We start from the raw sequence: 17,704 nt of genomic DNA, 5'->3' as shown, positions 1-17,704 counted from the left end.
TGGGGCTGAGGGGCTTTTCTCTATCCAGGTGGGTCACGAAGGAGTTTTCTGTCCTTCCTGCCAGAGGTGATGCCTGCCAGGTGTGCACAGCCCCGTGCCACCTCTCAGAGCCACCTCTTCAGTCTTTGCGATAGCCACAGAGCTGGCAGCATCCTCCTCCCTCGTGTCTCTCCTCATTCCCCATCTCCATGCGCGGATGGGAGGAAGGGAAAGCTGAGCCACCGAGCCACCGAGCCACCAGCGGGTGGTGGCTGTCGTGCAGCGCTGTCCCCAGGGGCTGGCGGGGCTGTGGCTCACTGCTGAGGCTCGGGCTCGTACTGCTTCTCCGTGGAGGTGTAGAAATCCTCGAGCACCGACTGCAGGTACTCGAAGGTGGGGCGCTCCTCGGGGTTGCTGCGCCAGCACTTGAGGATGATGCTGTAGAGCTCCCCGGGACACGACTCCGGGCAGGGCATGCGGTAACCCCGCTCCAGGTTGCGGATCACCTCGGGGTTGGTCATTCCTATGGGGGGAAACACAGCCCAGCAGGAGTTATTCAGCACCCGGGACAGGGGGGAAGGTCAGTGCTGCCCGAAGGTCACATCCAGGTAAGGATGGAGGGGCTGAGGTGGTCCCTGAATCTGAAATGCCTTAATTCTGGAAATCTTTCTTCAGGGTTTGCTTCCTCTCCATGACTCTGTCCCCTCCCTGATTCCCCTCTCTGAGTTTGGCTTTGCACAGGGATAACTGAGGGAAGGAAAGCCAGCTTGAAGGAGCTCTTGTGACAAGAGGGACATTGAGGGACTGGAGCGTGTCCAGGGAATGGAATGGAGCTGGGGAAGGGTCTGGAGCACCAGGAGGGGCTGAGGGAGCTGGGAAGGGGCTCAGCCTGGAGAAAAGGAGGCTCAGGGGGGACCTTGTGGCTCTGCACAACTCCCTGACAGGAGGGGACAGCCAGGGGGGTTGGCTCTTCTCTCAGATAACAAGAAGAAATGGCCTCAAGTTATACCAAGAGACTTTTTGACTGGGTATTAAAAACAATTTTTTCATGGAAAGGTTGTCCAGCCCTGACACAGCTGCCCAGGGCAGTGATGGAGTCCCCATCCCTGGAGGGATTTACCAGACGTGTAAATGTGGCACCTGGGGACATGGGGCAGGGGTGGCCTTGGCAGTGCTGGGTTAATTCAATTTAGAGGCCTTTGGCAACATTTTGATACAATTCTGTGGTTCTGACAGACAGCTGGGTGTGCCTGGGCACACCTCAGTGAGTCCTCCAGGCCCAGAGCAGTGTGGGGTGCTTGGAAGTGCCTGGACACTCATCCTGCATTCCCAACACCCTGTAACTGTACCAGGAATCCTGTACCTGATAAGGGATCCTGTACCCAGATAAGGGATCCTGTACCTGGATAAATAATCCTATACCTAGATAAAGGATCCCGTACTTGGATAAGGGATCCTGTACCCTGATAAGGAATCCTATACCTGGATAAGGAATCCTGTATCTGGATAAGGGATCCCATACCTGAATAAGGGATCCTGTACCTGGATAAGGGATTCTGTACCTGGATAAATAATTCTGTACCTAGATAAGGGGTTCTGTACCATGATAAGGGATAATGTACCTGGATAAATAATCCTGTACCTATATAAGGGATCCTGTACCTGATAAGGGATCCTGTACCCAGAAAGGGATCCTGTACCTGGATAAATAATCCTGTACCTGGATAAGGGATCCTGCCTGGATAAACAATCCTGTACCTAGATAAGGGATCCTGTACCTGGATAAGGGATCCTGTATCTGGATAAATAACGCTGTACCTAGATAAGGAATCCTGTACCTGGATAAGGGATCCTGTACCTAGATAAGGGATCCTGTACCCAGAAAAGGGATCCTGTACCTGGATAAGGGAATCCTAAACCTGGATAAATAATCCTGTATCTGGATAAGGGGTCCTGCTTGGAAAAATAATCCTGTACCCAGAAAAGGGATCCTGTATCCAGGAAAGGGGTCCTATACCTGGATAAATAATGCTGTACCTGGGTAAGGGATCCTGTACCCAGAAAAGGGATCTGTACCTGGATAGGGGATCCTGCCGAAGGTGATGATCTCTGTCAGGAGGATCCCGAATGACCACACGTCAGATTTGATGGTGAAAACCCCATAGTTAATGGCCTCTGGAGCCGTCCATTTGATGGGAAATTTGGCACCTGTCCCAAAGGAAACAAAGGGAAATAATTCCTGGAGTCAGAGCATCTCCCTCACCTGTCACAGGGATAAGAATTCCCCCAAACCAATCCCTGGTTCCTTTGGACTCTTGAATATCATTCTGTGGTTCTTCCTAAGAGAGGGGCTCCAGCATTTTAATTATCTGCACATCCTTCTCTGTATCTGCTCCATCCCAGAGCTGCATGGAATATTCAAAACCAATTTGGCAGATTTATTATGGGACAACAATAGCAAAATCTTATTCTGTATAAAATTTTTTTGGCTTTTGCCAAGAAAAATTGTACCAGATGATCCTTGAGGTCTCTTTCCAACCTGGCACTCTGTAATTCTGTGAAATCACTTATTAGAAGGGGTTGTTTTAGCAAAAGTGCATAAATATAGCAGCAACTATAAATTCCTCAGTCCTTAAAGCTGCATAGCTTTACTAAAACCAAAATTAACACCTTTTTATTTTGCCCACCAAGTTCTTGCTTAATACACTGTGGACAGCAATGACCATAAGGCTGCAATTTCAGTTTAGCTAAAAATAAACCCCAAAAAAACAACAACCAACAGCAAAACCACCTTGATAAGTGGGAACTGATCATGTTACACTGCAGAGGAAACCACATTTTTATTTATACACATCCTCCCAGGACTGGAAATCCAACTGCAGGGTGTGAAATAAGCACCTCAGTTGTTGCACATCACACTCTGAGTGACAAGGCTGGGAAATGCAATATATGAAGTGAGAATTGTTTAAAGCAGGTAGAAGAGAGGTGTTATTCCAGAGCAAAGCTAGCTGGAAAAATGCTGATGGGAGCTGCTTTCTGTTGGGAAAGCAGCTCCTTTGGTTATTAACAGAATTATATTGATTTCATCAAAGCTTCTCTTAAGGATAAAACTGCCTTAAAAATTTGCAGCAAAGTCAAAATTCTCCTTCATGGCAGTTCCCAAATTACATTTGGGATCTTTTACTACTCTGAAATAGTTCTGCATGTTGAAATGGGTATGATTTGTATCAAAAAGTATCTTGGGGGCAGGAAATTGAAAGAAATGTTTCTTATCTTATTAAAAAACCCCACAAAACTATTAAATTTCCTTTCCTTGGGGTACATTTTAAGGGGAGTTTTGTCTCATCCCAACTCTAGAAGTGGACAGATTTCCAAAATTTGAAAATCTTCTGGTAAGTGCCACTTATGCGTGACTGAATTGATTTATTTCAGTGACTTTGCTGCTTTCCCTGATGCTCTGTGGAGTCCCTTTGCAATCTGAATGATTTGATCTCATGCCTGACCTCAGAGTCAGAGCTCAGTACAGGGATGATCTCAGAAGACTTTTCCAAACTAAAAGATTCCCTGATTTATTTTTTTCTATCTGATCCCTCTGCTGTGGAAGGGACCTGATGTGGTCAGGGCTTGTTTTGCCTGGCACACCTGGAAGCTGCTGCCGGATCCAGATTTGTGGCTCCAGCTCTGTTATTTCCTTCCCTCTGAACTGAATCCCTGCAAAAACCCGGCCATGGGCAGCAGCCTTCATTAGCAGAGGTGAAATTTCTCCTCTGGAAGGGCAGCAGGAATCCCCCAAACAGAACCAAAAGAGTTGTTTTCCATTTCCCCCTGCAGTTTTCAGTTGGTTTTATAGCCCCCAAGCCTTGCTGCCTCTCCCAGAACTGGACGTTTGGGTGTTTCTGTTTCTCCTGCCCTCTGCCTGATGCCAGCCTGGTATCCTGGCATTCCTGGGGATAGGATGCCAGAATCCAGGACATTCCTCTGGCTGCCCTGGAGGACTCAAGACCCTGGCAGGGGACTCGGAGACCTTGGCACGGAGTCAAAGACACTTGTGCCTTTGATTTTAGCCCATGGAAGTAATTACCAACTCTGTGCGAGGAGTTACACGCCACAACAGTTTGAGTAGAATGATAGTGTTTTTATCAGAGTGAAAATGTAGAATTTTGGAGTTTTTTAGAATGGGGGTTCAGGAGGCAAGATGGAGAAAACTGGGTGTGTCCTGTCTTTCTCCTTCTTCTTCCCAGCGTCCATCTTCTGCTGTGATGGTCGCACTGTTGGATTGGTTTAGAGTAGAGATGAACTGTCTAACATAGGTGATAGGTATTTGTCAGAATCCAGGAAATCCCTCTGGCTGCCCTGGAGGACTCTAAGCCCCTGCCAAGGGGCTTAGAGACCTTGGACCCCTGTGCCTTTGATCTTGATCCATGAAAAAAACAATTACCACCTTATATGAAGAATTACAAGTCAACAAGAGTTTAAGTTGAACAATAGTTAGTTTGTCATGGGGTGAAAAATAGATCTTTGGGGTTTTTAGAAGGGGGGTTCAGGAGGCAAGATGGAGGAATCTGGGTGTGTCCCGTTTTTCTTCTTCTTCTTGGCCTCCATCTTCTGCTGTGATGTTGGCACTTTTGGATTGGTTTAGAGTAGAAGCTCACTGTCTAACATAGGTGATAGGTATTGGGAAGTAATTGTAAATATTGCACACGTAGTTTTTAGTATAAAAAGATAACACTCTCCCAAGGTGGTCAGGTGTGCCATGAACCAACCTGCTGGACAGATCTCAGCAGGTCAGAGAAAGAATGTATTAGATAAGAGCAAATAAATAACCTTGAGAACCAGAGCTGAGGAATTCTGCCTTCTTCTTTCTTGGGGCTGGGAAAAAGAGACTTTCCAACACCTCGGGGTCATCTCGACACCAGAGACCCCTTCAGCAGGAGGGTGGGAGATAAGGGCAGTGCTGAGAAGGACACCCACCTTCCTGTGCCAGGTACTCGTTCTCGATGAGCCTGGCCAGGCCAAAATCGGCGATTTTGCAGCAGAGCGTCTCCGATACGAGGATGTTGGCGGCCCTCAGGTCCCGGTGGATGAAGTTCATGCGCTCAATGTAGGCCATGCCCTCTGCCACCTGGGAGGGGAGGAAGAGCACACCTTCATCATCACCTCCCCATGGCATCTTGGGTGGTTTTTACCCACTTCTGCAAAGCACAGCATTTTTACGCGGTTGCTGTTGTCTCTCCGTGAGCATGGATGTGCCTACGTTGCTGATGGATGGATGGATGGATGGATGGATGGATGGATGGATGGATGGATGGACGGACGGACAGGTGGATCAGCAGACAGGTAAATAAATAGATATTGCACTCATACAGGTGCAGATATTCAGCTTTACCATCCTGAGCAGCCAATTGAAGCAGAACAGAAGCACCACTCTCTGTTTTGCCCTGAGTCGTGTCTGCAGCGAGAGCTGAAACCACATCACTGGATTCCCAGTTTCTGCCACAAGGCTCTCCTCTCCAAAGGGCATTTTAGTCATAAACATTGCATTCAGTATGTGAATTTAAAAAAGGAAAAGAAAACTCACAAAAAAATCAAACTAGCAATTCATAGAATTATGGAATGGTTGGAAGGGACCTTAGGACCTTAAAGATCCTCTCATTCCAACTTCTTGCTATGGGCAGGGACACGTTCCACTATCCCAGGTTGCTCCAAACCCCATCCAACTTGGCCTTGGACACTTTCAGGGATCCAGGGGCAGCCACAGCTTCTCTGGGCACCCTGTGCCAGGGCCTCCCCACCCTCACAGGGAAGAATTTATTCCTAAAATCTAATTGAGGGACCCGGTGTGTGATGAGCCTCTATCAATGACAGCAGCAATATTTCATTGATGAGTGCTGGCGGTTGAAAAGGAGATTGATAGAAGACAGAGGTTGCCTGGTTGAGTCTCAGATTTGGACTAGGCATTTATTGGGAAGGTGAGTGGACGTGTGCTGCCCCTGCCAGCAAGGGGTAGCAACCATTAAAGTTTTAAAGTGTCTGTGGGTGAGGGCAGAGCAATTTTCCACTCCATGCAGATTCACATGAGCCTCTGCACTCACATGTGGTTTCAAACAGGATACTCACACATACTTTCCAGTGCTGCATTTCTAACCTGTGTCAACACCCCTCTAGTGCAAAGGCTGATTTCTGCAGTGGAAAATGGAAGAATTGATGTAATTTCCTGTCCTGATGTTAATGAGATAGGACCTGGTGCTCAGCCCGTTCCAGCCCAGAGTGTTTTCAAGCATTTACCCTCAAGACTGACCACAGGATTGAGTGTATCAGCCCAGAGTGTTCTAATTTTAACTCACAAGGATGTCATTGGATCAAAAATTGTGCTCGAGAGGGTTGGGCTCCTGCTGGGCTGTGATGTCACCCCAACACCACAGATAAGCAGATTGCAAAACAGCTCAGCAGACTGCCCTTGCCTCCTGCTGCTCCTCCCAGAGACACCCAGGGGATGTCAGAGCCCCTGACCTGGGGAGGTGGTGCTGGGCTGGGAGAGGGAAGGATTGAAAGTTGTTCTTCCAGTTGATGCCAATGCCTCAGGGATGGGTAAAATCCTTCCTGCCCCATGCTGAGGGTGACTTCTGTGGGTTTTGCATGATTGGGGTGTGGGAGCTTGGTCTGTGTTCAATTATCTTGGTCCTGCTGGGTGGTGAAATTTGCTTAGAGAAGCTGTGGCTGCCCCACCACCCCTGGAAGTGCCTGGAAGGCTGGACAGGGCTTGGAGAAACCTGGGATGGTGGGAGATGTCCCTGCCCATGGCAGGGTGTTGGAATGAGATGATTTCTCAGTCCTTCCAACCCAACCCATTCCATGATTCCATAACTCCATAACATTGACCAAAATCTTTGCTCTGAGTCACCCAGAAATTGCTCTGGTCCTGCACAGAAATGCACCTTGCCAATTTCTGGGGAATGCTCCCACTCACCCCAAGGGTTCTGTAATATGGACTAATTGGAATAAGGAATTAATTAATTAAAGGAATTAATCAATTCTTTATCCTCAGGAATTTAACACAAACCACAGGCTGTAATTTTCAAGAGAGGGAATGAAACAATGAAAGACGGAGGGAGGGAAATGGAGATTTCAGGAGAGAAGGGAAGAAGGGAAGTAATTAAGTCAAATACCCTAAACAGGGAGAGTGCATTTGTCTCCATAACATCTCACAGACAACTGTCATGAAGCTGCAGAGATGGAAAATTTATCAGTAGTGAAGAGGGAAGGAACAGAAAGAGGTTTCTCTGCACCCTTATGGAAAATTCAAAATAGAAAAGACAGAAGGTGGCACTGCTTTAAAGCATTTAAATCTTTTCATTCTGGTTAAAGCAAGAATTAAAGTATTTCACTATAATAAACCATCCCCTCAAATATTAAGATTTTCCAGTTGTTAATTTATTAAAAAGCAACTCTGTATGAGGACTGGAACCAGCAAACTTTGCACATTGTTTCCTCAAGTCCACTTTGACAAGAGAAGCTGAGTGATTTTATGGATAAATCCCATATTCAGGGATGCTTCAGGGTATTTTATTTTTTTTTTGCTAATATTTCCTAATTAGCCTGACTCTGCCCTGGATGAGCCAAATTCTGTCAGCAGATGTCTGGGACCAAAGTGCAGTGATTTAACCATTCTCATTCTTCATGCGGTTTCCCTAATTTTGCCCTATTTGTGTTTAGAGGCATTTCTGGACTAAAATTTTAAGCTGCAGCTACAGCTATGAGGATTTGCAGCCTGGGGATGCTTAAAGTTTGTTTTCCTAAAGAGCAATATTCCCAGATCTGAGGATCAGAACATCCTTTAAGCCTCATCCTCAGAAGGGTAGGACTGCTGGTCCTGCATTGGAAGTCTCTTTGTTGAGCTTTTTCTCCTTTTTTGGTAAAAAGAAAAAGAAACCTTTTTTTCCTGCTCAGCGAGGAAAAAAGCAAAATAAATAAAATCAGACCAAAAAAAATTCAACCACCCCCCAAAAACCCCCAAATTCCAGATCTCCAGCCCTGCACTAAGCTATCAGAGTGCTGCCCCAAGGACAGAACTGATATGCACATGGACTGAGAAGGATGAGGAGAATCCCTAAGAGAGCACACCAGGAGGAGCTGTTCTTCTCCAAGAAATCTTTGCTCTGACTGACTGCAGGCTTGCAAGAATTTCACTGAGTTATAACAAATCTTGGATCCTTTTCCCACTCACTGCTCACTGACCTGAGCAGAGATATCAATGAGTTTGGGGAGATTCAGCTGGCTTCCTTCTTCTGTCTTCAGGAAATCCAGCAAACACCCTGCAGGAGAGGAGAGGAGAGACTGCTGTCACTCTTCTGGATAATTTATAAATTTGTTTTCCCTGGTGCTTCTCTGAATATATGCAACAAATCTGCCTCCATGCTAAGAGAAATCTGAGCAGCCAGAGTGGGTGTCCACTGGAGTATCTTCCATTAGGAAAGCTCCCAAACAGCCCAAATTCTCCTCTGTTTTGCACAGATCTGCTGCAAACTTCTGGGCATTCATAGTTTGAACTGTTCCAAACAAGAGGAGCAAAAGAAAGGACAATTTCACCATGGAGGGAGTAAAAACCTGAAATAAACCTCCAGTGAGAACAGTGGGGAGGAGAACTTCAAACACTCTTCAAATGAAGAATCACCAAAGATTTTTCATCACCCAGAAAGTCTTTTTCTGTATTAGAATCAAAATTCTGGGTCACTTTCTTGCAGATTTGGTACAACCCCTCCTGCCCACCCTCATTCTGCACGGGAGCACTGGCCAGACCACCAAAGTGGCTCTGGAGAAGCCCAGCACAGAGCTCCAGGAGGGTTTTTACCATTGGCCATGTACTCTGTCACGATGTAGATGGGCTGCTTGGTGACCACGGCGTAGAGCCGGACCAGCTTGTTGTGCTGCAGCTTCTTCATCAGGTTTGCCTCTGCCAGGAAGGCATCAGGGTCCATGCTGCCCTCCTTCATGGTCTTCACAGCCACCTTGATGTTGTTCTTGTAGTAGCCTGCAGGGAGATGGTGGTGTTTTGAGGAATTTTGGGCTCCCTGCAGGGAGATGGTGGTGTTTTGAGGAATTTTGGGCTCCCTGCAGGGAGATGGTGGTGTTTTGAGGAATTTTGGGCTCTCTGCAAGCTCATGTGGGGTTGTGTAATGAGGAGAACTAATGGAGCAGAAAAGCACAGGAACAGATTGAATCCCTCATGAAGGAGCACGTGGTAAATCCCAGTGCCAGCAGGTGTGAGTGGAGAAGGGACACTCATGTCACAGCTGTCACCCATGAGGCTGCATCAGGGATGGTCCCTGCAGTGAGCCCATCCTCACACAGCCCTCCCAGACCCTTTCTGGGTGAAATCCTCTCACCAGCTGGGCTCTCAAATCATCCAAATGCCATCCAAAAAAAGGCAGGACTGAGCAGTCAGCACATGAGCTCAGCCTGGTCCTGTCCACAATCTCCATTTCCAAGGCAACCAGCAACCACAAAGAGGGTGGCAAAGGAAGCTGAGCTCCCCCCACTTCCTCTCCTGCTGATTAGCAGTAGGCAGGAGGGCATCAGGGATGGAGATCTGGGCTAAAAAGTGGAACAGGGAGGCAGAAAAAGTGGGAAAATGTCACCCAGGTACCCTACTGGGTGTAGTGACTTAGGATCACTGGCGTCACTGCAGTTGTGCCCAGGATTCCCAGGAAGAATGAGGGCATAACCCAAGAGATGAGTAAATAATGAGTTCAACACCCATCCCCTGTGAAACCCTTGATCAACCCCTGATCTTTGCAGACATGAGCTGTCCAGTCCTTCCCAGGAATCCTGTGTGTTCCCATAAATATTTGTTTGTCCTTCAGGATCCCCACTCCCAGAATAGTCTTGCCTTAGGGAAATAAAAGGGTTTTCCATCTCCTCTCTTTATGTCTTTTTTTTTCCCCTGGAATGGAAGGAATTCCACTTACCCATCCACACTTCCCCAAACTGCCCACTGCCCAGCTTCTTGACCAGCTTCAGGGCCTCCCGAGGGATCTCCCACTCGTCCTGGGCCCAGGGTCTCTGGGGAACCAGGGATGTGCAGGGAGCTGTGAGGCGCTGGCACAGCCCATCCCCTTTCTCTGCAGGAGCACAAAGCACAGGAAAGTTCAGCGGGATGGCAGAGAAAACCTCCTCCTCCTCCATCCAGGAGGAATCAACCCATGGAAACCTCCACAACCACACAGGGCAGTGGTGGAGCCCCCAGCCCTGGAGGGGTTTAAAGGCTGTCTGGACGTGACACTTGGGGATGTGGGTTAGGGGTGGCCTTGGCACTTCAGGGGGAATTCAGTGGTCTTAGAGGGCTTTTCCAATGTTTATAATCCTATGATTTCATGAAAAGCTTCAGCCACAGGGATCAAGGCACCCAGAATGGCCCCACAATCAAAGGGGAAAGCTCAAAGGGAGCCATAGAGGAGCAAATTATCCTGCCCAGTTATCCCAAACCCTGCTTCCCATGCATCCACCTGCATTTCCTGGCAACGTTCACCTCTTTCCTTTCCTGACGGGAGACACTCCCTGACTTTAGGGCTGGGGGCAGAGCTCACTCTTGCAGTTCCCTAAGATGGAGACCAGGACATGGGTTCTGGTTGTAGGATCACACCTGCCCCATGAGAAGCTGTGGCGTCTCCCAAACCTTTCCTCCCTCTGTCCCTTCTTCCAGGACACAAAGCCACGAGGGAAGGCAGAGAACTCACGGCTGTAATGATGAATGAGCTCGGGCAGGCTGGAGAAGGTCATCCTGGGGGAGATGTAGTACCCCCCTCCATCCAGGGAGCGGATCCTGTAGTGTTTGATGATGTCCCCGTGGGCAGAGTTGTTGTCCCTCACAGACAGGGAATAGGCATCTGCAGAAGGGGCAGAAGGAGCTGTGAGGACAAACTGCACCCCAGCCAGGGACCTGCTGCCTCCTCTTTCCATCAACAGCTCCAAACCAGCCCTGGTTGGAGCCTTTCCAGGGCAAGCCCCCCAGAATTTACAGCTTTTCTCTCTCCAAGGCGTGGGGACAGGATAAAAGTTCATCAAAGCTGAACTGATCGAGTCCAGGCTTCCTGGAGTAACACCTGCCTGTGCTGTGGCCAACAGCCCCCTGGAAGCCCTGTGGGGACCAGCAGCACCTCTGCAGGCAGAGCAGGCAGATGTTCCCCAGGTCAGGATGGTCTTTCCACAGCTCCATGTTCCCATCTGAGCTCTGCCAGCCTCAGCATCATGAAATCAGAATGGTTTGGGTTGGAAAGGAACTTAAATTTCATCAGTTTCATCCATTTCCATCCCCTGCCATGGGCAGGGACACCTCCCACCATCCCACGTTGCTCCAAGCCCCATCCAACTTGGCCTTGGACACTTCCAAGGATCCAGGGGCAGCCACAGCTGCTCTGGGCACCCTGTGCCAGGGCTTCACCCTCACAGTGAAGAATTTCTTCCTAACATCCAATCTAAACCTGCCCTCTTTCAATTTAAAGCCATTTAAAGCCATTTTCCTCTGGATTAAACATTATTAAACCTTGTGCCAAGATCAGTGGTTCAGCTGGGAAGGGAGAACAGGAGGTGGGCTCAGGAGAACTGTCTTGTTCAGCCACAAACTTGTGACTAGATCTAGGGATTTCCATCTGGAATCTCATCCCTTTTGGGCTTCAAGGGAGCTGCTCAGCCATCCACCCCTCCAACCTGCTGTTCCCTCCATGAGAATCTAAACCGGGGATGGTTTTCAGTGCACAAAAGCATCACTAGATGTTGCTGCAGAGCAGAACTCCCAGCCTGTGTCAGTGCGGTTCAATGCAGCTTAGCAGTGGGTTTTTTTCCCCCTTTGTCTGGATTGTATTTCTGGAGTGAGTTGTTACAGGCCTGCTGGGCTGTTCTAAGTCTAATATGTCACCTGGGCTGATAAACTGCCTGTTTTTGATGTTTTTTTTTTTAATGGAAAGGCAAGGCTATGCATGTTTAAAAGGGATCTGTTCATGCAGGATCATAAAAAGAAGCAACAGCAAGTCTGAAATCCTAATCCTGCACGTGAGGGGAAAGTTTATTAACATAAAATCCTCACTGGCTGCTGTTTCTCCATCCCAGCAGTTTTCCCTCACTGTGCCCAAAACCCATTTACATTTATAAAAAGCAGCAAGAAAATGTCCCCTTCTGTGGACATTTGCTCTGTTGGAGTGATCATAAATCTTTACAAGCAGAGTTTGGAAGAGTCTGAAGTTTTCCCAAGTGCCAGCAATCATTTTGAGGGTACTCCCTTCCTGCAGAGACCAGACCTGGCGATGTAAAATTAATGGAAAAACTTGGTGGTTTAAATGCAGAGCCAGAGAACCTGAAATTTGATGTGGCGGTCTCCTCAGCAGAGGAAACTCTTCTGGTTCCCTTTCCTTCACCATGAATGTCAGGCAGAAGATAAGTTGACAAGCCCTTTTGATTTGATCAGTCCTACAGCTGAACAACAGAGAAGCAGCCCTGAAACATCTTCAGTGGGGCAATAAAACCTTGAGGGAAAGGCAAAGAAATGGCTCTGCTGGCTCCTTCGTGGCCCTAAATTCCAAAATAATGATAATAAACATCAAGGCCAAAGGCTGGGCTTGATAAACTTAAGAGATCTTTTTTAACCTAAATGATTCTGTGATTCTGTGAAGAATAATATGACATTGATGACAACACCATTATTATTAATACTATTATTATTATTATCATTATCATTACTATTATTTCTATTATTACTATTATTATTAACTACTATTAACTTCCATTATTGCTGTTGAGGGTGATGACATTGTTTTAATTTCAAAGAGACTGAAATACTGCCCAGGCCAGGCTGCAGCCCAGGAGAGTTGGGCTCATGTGGCACAAGACCAGGAGGGTGCTTGGTGTGCCTGGGACAGAGCTTAGGGTTTGTGTGGGATTTTTACAGGGTGAGGACTGCTCAAGGAAGGAGCCAAACGTGGTGTGAAGGCAGCTGCACTGAGGCCAAATGATTCTGCAGAAGGAAATCCAGGAATTTATGACAAACACCTCTGCAAGGGGGTGTCTGGGGGCTGAGAGTCAGCAGGGAAAAGAGACCTGCCCTGCTTGCCAGTGGTTGCACCCAAAATTCTCTTCTCCCACAGACTCTCCTTTCCAGGCCCAACCAACCCTTTAAACTCTCCTACATTTTTCAAACAGAGTCAGGGCCAATCTCTCAGCTGCCAGTGTTAATTCCTACCCTGTCATTAAGCTAATGACTGCATCTCAGCCCCAGCCACAGTTTAATTTGCTGCAGGGAACGTGGTTTCCTTCTCCATGGCCAGATACTGTTCCCTTGGGAGCTGCTGTGCAGAGGAAGGCACTGAAGGGAAAGATTCAATTCTTCCTTCACAGAATCACAGAATGGTTTCGGTTGGAAGGGTCCTCAAAACCCATCTTGTTCCATGCACAGAGACACCTTCCACTAAACCAGGTGGCTCCAAGCCCCATCCAACCTGGTCCCTGCTCCCAGTGACAGCAGAAAATTGACTCCTAATTCCCTCTGATGATATCCAAGATAGCCAAAAGGAGCTCTTGCTCCTCAGCCTCAAGGGACATTCACCTGTTTTGCATCCTGGCACAGACCTGGGCTGGTAAAGAGTCCAGAGTACAAAATTTATGGAACGATTTCTTCATCACAAAGTTGGCCAGCCCTGGCACAGCTGCCCAGGGCAGAGATGGAGCCCCCATCACTGTAAGAGTTTAAAAGCCACGTAGATGTGGCACTTGGGGACTTTTGTTTAGCCCTTTTCCTGCTCCTACAGCTCTCAGCTGCCTCTCAAATCCTTCCCAAGGGAAGGGCAGGTGCTGAGCTGGATGCAGGAGCTGAGCTGCATGCAGAGACTGAGCTCAGTGAGGTCCCTCCTGCTGGGAGCAGAGATGCAGGAATGCTGCTGGGAGCCCGGAGCCCGTGGCTCAGCACAGCTGGGGGAATGTGCTCCTGCAGCTTTTGGAATGATTGGTACTTCAGGGGAACTTTGTTTATTTGCAGCAGCTTCGGCAAGGACGGTGCTCTGCCGATGATTTCACTGCTTCCCACACTGTCCCCATCTTCCCAGGATGCTGAATTTACCTTTTGGGGACTCTGAGGAATGTTGGCTCTGAAGATTTTCAGAATTTCTGCATCTCAAACCATGAGGAAATTGAGATTCAGCTCAGGATGGGCTGGGAATAGGTGCTGCTGCTCGTCAAGGTGCAGAACCCATCCCACTGTGCCTGAGACATCCCAGTATGAGGCAAACACCTCCCAGTTTAAGTCATTAATGGGATTTAGCTCAGCACAGTGGCCAAAATTTGTCCCTGGTGGTCAAATTTTGCTGGTGATGTGCCAAGTGAATGAAAACACACATCATGGGGATGGAAAAACAGGAAAAATCAGTGGGGCTGCAAGGGCAGGGTTAATTTCATGGCATGTTTATTGGTGGGCGACAGGGTGCTTTACATCAGGGAATTCAGCTTCATGGCACATTTGGAGGTGCCTGGCTTTGTCTTTTCCCTTTCTCTTTAGAGAGGAGGAAGCTGTGGCTGAGATGGATCAAACGTGGTCATTCAGGCAGCCCAAAGCACAGGGTGCTCAGGCAGCAGCTGGATGATTCAGAGGATGAGGTGTTTGAAGGAATAACACCCATATTTTATGCTAAATATCAGAAAAGGCACAGGGAAGAGACACATCTGAGTATTTGGGACTCACATGGGGCTTTCATGGAGTGGATCTTAGAGGTTTTCCAACCTAAACAATTCCTTGATTCTATTGGGAAGACACAAAGCACCTTTTCCCATGTGTTAAGGAAAGACTCCTGCATCCATTTGAAATGAAAGGAACCAAATGACAGCAAGACAGAAACACTTTCCTGACCTAATCCATGGATCTGGTTCAGAGCAGAACCATGGGACCATCATGAACCTCTCTGTGCTGTAAACACACATGATGGCCCAGAGGAAGCAAGGAGAAAAAAGCAGGAAAGAAACAATAAGGAATTCCCATGGGAAAACCTACACTAACTTCCAAACTCTATGAATTAATAGCATGAAACAAATAAATTGAAATTACATGGTTTTCTATTATGGTTAATAACCATATCCACTGTCCAAGAGGAGTTGGAGCATTCTCTGGCTTTTCCACCCTCACTGAATAATTTCTTCAAAAATCAAACATTTATATGGAAGGAAAGTGGATGAAATCCATCTATCCTGCTCCAGTCACTCTCCTTCCAAAAGTTCTGCTTTGTATGAATTCCCTTGCTGCAGACAATCAGGAAAAACATGTTTTCCCTAGGAAAATTACTTTTTTTCCAAACTGTGCAACTTTCTGTTGCAAACAGGAGAAATATTCCTTCTAGAGTGTGTAGAAATATCTTAAAAAAAAAAAGAAAAAAAAAATAAAAAAGAGAGAGAGAGAGAGACATTTCCTTGGGAAGAACAGGAAAAGAAAACCCCTAAACTATTTCGGAAAATCTGCTTATTTGTGTTTCTGTGTCTCTGCCATGAGCTCTGGTGGAAGAGCCACTCTTACCACGGTCAGAACTGCACAAATGAGTAGATCATGAGCAAATCTTTACCCTCCAGACCCTCAGCTCACTCCTAGAGCCATGCTGAAGATTTTTCCAAGCCTGGGCAACAATGAGGAATTACCTTTGTTCCACAGATCTCACCTTTGGTGGTTTCACTCTCTCTGACGAGGAAAGAGCCAACTTTGTTCCCAGAAGACAACAGCAGCCGTTCAGCATCTTTTCTGCTCAGAGTTCTAAAATACCACCTGGGAGACAGAAAAGGCAAAAGCGTGGCTTGAAAAGGAAAAACTCTCAAAAATAGAATCCTTTCCAGTTAGTTATTATTTTTTTTTTAATTAATCATTACACTGTGAAACTGAGGGTTGTTTTTATTAGCAAGTAGTTTTTTATCTGCTGGAAAGTGGCAGTAATAGACTGTTTTGGGTAGATTAACACCAGATTTGGATCACTTTGGGCTTGTTTCACTGCCTGGAAATCCAGACAGTGTGGGGAGTAGATGGGATGTGCAGTATTCCATACAAAGAACTTTTATGTCTCAGCCACATTTCTGTGCCCTGCTGAATATTTGCTGAACTCGGTGATGGTTGGGTCCCTCCAAGAAGAGATTGCAGGCAGGACTGATCATTTAGAGCTGAATTCCTTAGAGGAGGAGAACTCATGGAAAAAAATTCTCCTTCTGTTTGTATTATAGCAAAATAAACTCTTTGGACTCCAGTGTTTCATTTGATTTTTCTTGCAGGGAGGCTGCATCTGGGGTCGTTTAAAACACAGCACTCTGGGTCTGGGTGCTGGCACTCAGTTTTCTTGTTCAATTGTTGGTGTGACCCCTGGCAGATCTAAGACCTGGATCAGTGCACCCCATCCAGAAATTCCCAGTTTATATATGGGTACTTTTTTGGAAGGTGAGAGATTTAAAGCCATTTTTGTGGGTGGACTGGCCCAGTGGGACCAGAGGATGGTCCTTGGCACTGCCACCATAACCTTTCTGTTGTCCCCACCCAAATCCTTTTTTTCCACAGTGGGTGCAATCAATGGGACAAGAACCTTTGCCCACTTCCCCCCAAACAACCTCATCCTCCCTTTTCCACACCCATATGATGATTAAAAACTTGTCCTGAGCTTTTGGGCAGCATTGTTTGGGACGAGGAAAGACCTCCTGCCATCCAGCCCAGCAGTGACATCTTCTTGCCATCAGTAAAGCTCCTCCTGGAGCTCATTGAGATCTGTGTTGGCCTCTCAAAACCTTTCCCACTTACTTTTCCTCTTCCAAACTGTCCACTTGTGCCACGAAGTTGCTGGGGATGTATCCTTTCCTCCCAGTGCTGAGGGACTTTGCCAGCCACCAGTCCCCCTCTCTGCAAAGGGAGCAGAGGAGAAGGTGTGAGTGCTCACAGGAGGTTTTGTGACAAGCTGAGGCTGTGGGGATGTGGATGGTGGGGTTTGAGCACTGCAGATGGACCAGGACTCCACAATCCACTCTGCAGTTCCCTCTGGGTTCCCAAGCACCAAAACCAGGTTGGTGGCTGTTGGTGTTTCAGGGACTTGTGGAGGTGACAATCTCTTTCCATGAATGTGGAGCAACCACAGACCCAAACCTTTGCCACACACCTTGAGTGATCACAGGGTTTATTTTGTCTCCTTAAGAGGGCATTGGGGTCCTTTCTGCTCCTTCCTTTGTGTTTCAGACACCCCACCTTGCTGTCCCACTGCTGACTGAGCCACTAGTGATGACCCCAAGCCATCTCCATGCAGGGGATTCTCCATCTCCTTGTCCCACAGGTCCCAGCCCACGGCACGTGGATGTGAAATGTCACCTCTGGAGGCCACCTCAAACCTCCAGCAGTCAAGGATGGAGCAGCCCTCCAAGGCCTGGGGGCCCCAAGCTCACCTCTGCCCTGTTATGGACTGGGCCTCTTCTGTGGTGAGTTCGAGAAGTTGAAATGAAACCTCACAAGTGTCTGGCTCAGTTCTGTCCTTTCCTCTGACTACACCCAACCCACATCCTTTGCAGAAGCAGAATCAGCACAAACACAGGACAGGATCTGTTTTTAAATCTTGTTGTTGTTTTTTTTGTTGTTGTTATTTATGCTACTTCTGCACCCCCAGGCAGTGACAGCAAAGAGGGTCCCAGTACCACCCAGGCAGGGACAGTCCCCAGCCCCAGAGTATCTGTGACCCACGGAAAT

The 17,704-nt window shown here is 47.5% G+C and overlaps 1 protein-coding gene across 1 annotated transcript in view; it reads right to left on the bottom strand.

The window, feature by feature from the left end:
- Positions 1–293: 293 nt before the first annotated feature.
- BLK (BLK proto-oncogene, Src family tyrosine kinase) overlaps positions 294–17,704 on the bottom strand; it is a 35,970-nt gene continuing 18,559 nt past the window's right edge. Inside the window, exons 5-13 of the mRNA XM_058020286.1 lie at positions 16,775–16,873; positions 15,660–15,763; positions 10,713–10,862; positions 9,945–10,097; positions 8,828–9,007; positions 8,215–8,291; positions 4,951–5,101; positions 2,056–2,187; positions 294–502 (exon numbers count right to left, since the gene is read on the bottom strand). Of these exons, the coding sequence (XP_057876269.1) occupies positions 294–502; positions 2,056–2,187; positions 4,951–5,101; positions 8,215–8,291; positions 8,828–9,007; positions 9,945–10,097; positions 10,713–10,862; positions 15,660–15,763; positions 16,775–16,873 (1,255 nt within the window). The remainder of the gene's footprint in view (positions 503–2,055; positions 2,188–4,950; positions 5,102–8,214; positions 8,292–8,827; positions 9,008–9,944; positions 10,098–10,712; positions 10,863–15,659; positions 15,764–16,774; positions 16,874–17,704) is intronic.

The sequence above is a fragment of the Melospiza georgiana genome, chromosome 3 (assembly GCF_028018845.1).
Source record: "Melospiza georgiana isolate bMelGeo1 chromosome 3, bMelGeo1.pri, whole genome shotgun sequence".
In the NCBI taxonomy this organism is placed as follows: domain Eukaryota; kingdom Metazoa; phylum Chordata; class Aves; order Passeriformes; family Passerellidae; genus Melospiza; species Melospiza georgiana.
The sequence above is the reverse complement of the archived record's forward strand: the minus strand, read 5'-3'. Positions and strand labels throughout refer to the sequence as shown.